This window comes from Eimeria mitis, genomic scaffold, assembly GCF_000499745.2.
Source record: "Eimeria mitis Houghton genomic scaffold, Emh_scaff1402, whole genome shotgun sequence".
In the NCBI taxonomy this organism is placed as follows: domain Eukaryota; phylum Apicomplexa; class Conoidasida; order Eucoccidiorida; family Eimeriidae; genus Eimeria; species Eimeria mitis.
Window position 1 is genome coordinate 8796 of NW_013569075.1, and position 612 is coordinate 9407.

The following is a 612-nucleotide window of genomic DNA, read 5'->3' on the forward strand; positions in this document are numbered from 1 at the left end:
ATGAGAGATGCGCCCGGCCCCTACACTTACTGCTCTCGTCCGCAACATGCACGCATGCAGGGCGCAATGCGCCCACACATGTGCGGAAACACCTGCGCAAGCATGCAGCGGTGCGAAAACTTGCTACACAGGTAGCTGGAGACTCGTAATGCCGGCCATTTAAACCAGCAAAAAGGAAGAAGTACGTAGGACTCACGTCAGTGCAACAAGGGCAACCGAGAGAGGAAAGCATTTGCTGCCCATAGAAGTAAAAAAGGCTGTAAAGGCCCGTTCACTAGTGGCGCATGCAGCGCAAGTCCGACAGGCGCAAGCAGGAGTGTAGGGCGTGCGTTGAAAGCTGTCGATAGCTGCAGTCCTGTGGATGCAGCGGGGAGTAAACACCTGCTTAAGCTGTATACGCCAGTCAGAGAGGGAAGGAAAATGTGAATAAGACACTGCGGAGAGCGGCTTTGGTTGAATAGTATCGGCAGCCGCCGGGTGCCACGGAGAGGTCACTGCTTTAAAGGGCCAACAAGCCAACGGCCGCAATAGCGACGGCCAGTAGACTCGGCGCAACAGCAGAGGCAGAACCTGTGATGGATGCCTTGATCTTCTTCCACTGCTCTTCGCTGC

At 55.4% G+C, this 612-nt stretch overlaps 1 protein-coding gene across 1 annotated transcript in view; it reads right to left on the minus strand.

Annotated features, from left to right (window-relative positions):
• The window catches only part of EMH_0036220 (SAG family member), a gene marked incomplete at both ends in the record, with an annotated part of 2241 nt that extends 1998 nt beyond the window's left edge, over nucleotides 1–243 (minus strand). The window contains 2 exons of the mRNA XM_013495066.1: nucleotides 31–92; nucleotides 197–243. Coding sequence (XP_013350520.1) covers nucleotides 31–92; nucleotides 197–243 — 109 coding nt within the window. The remainder of the gene's footprint in view (nucleotides 1–30; nucleotides 93–196) is intronic.
• Nucleotides 244–612: the final 369 nt, after the last annotated feature.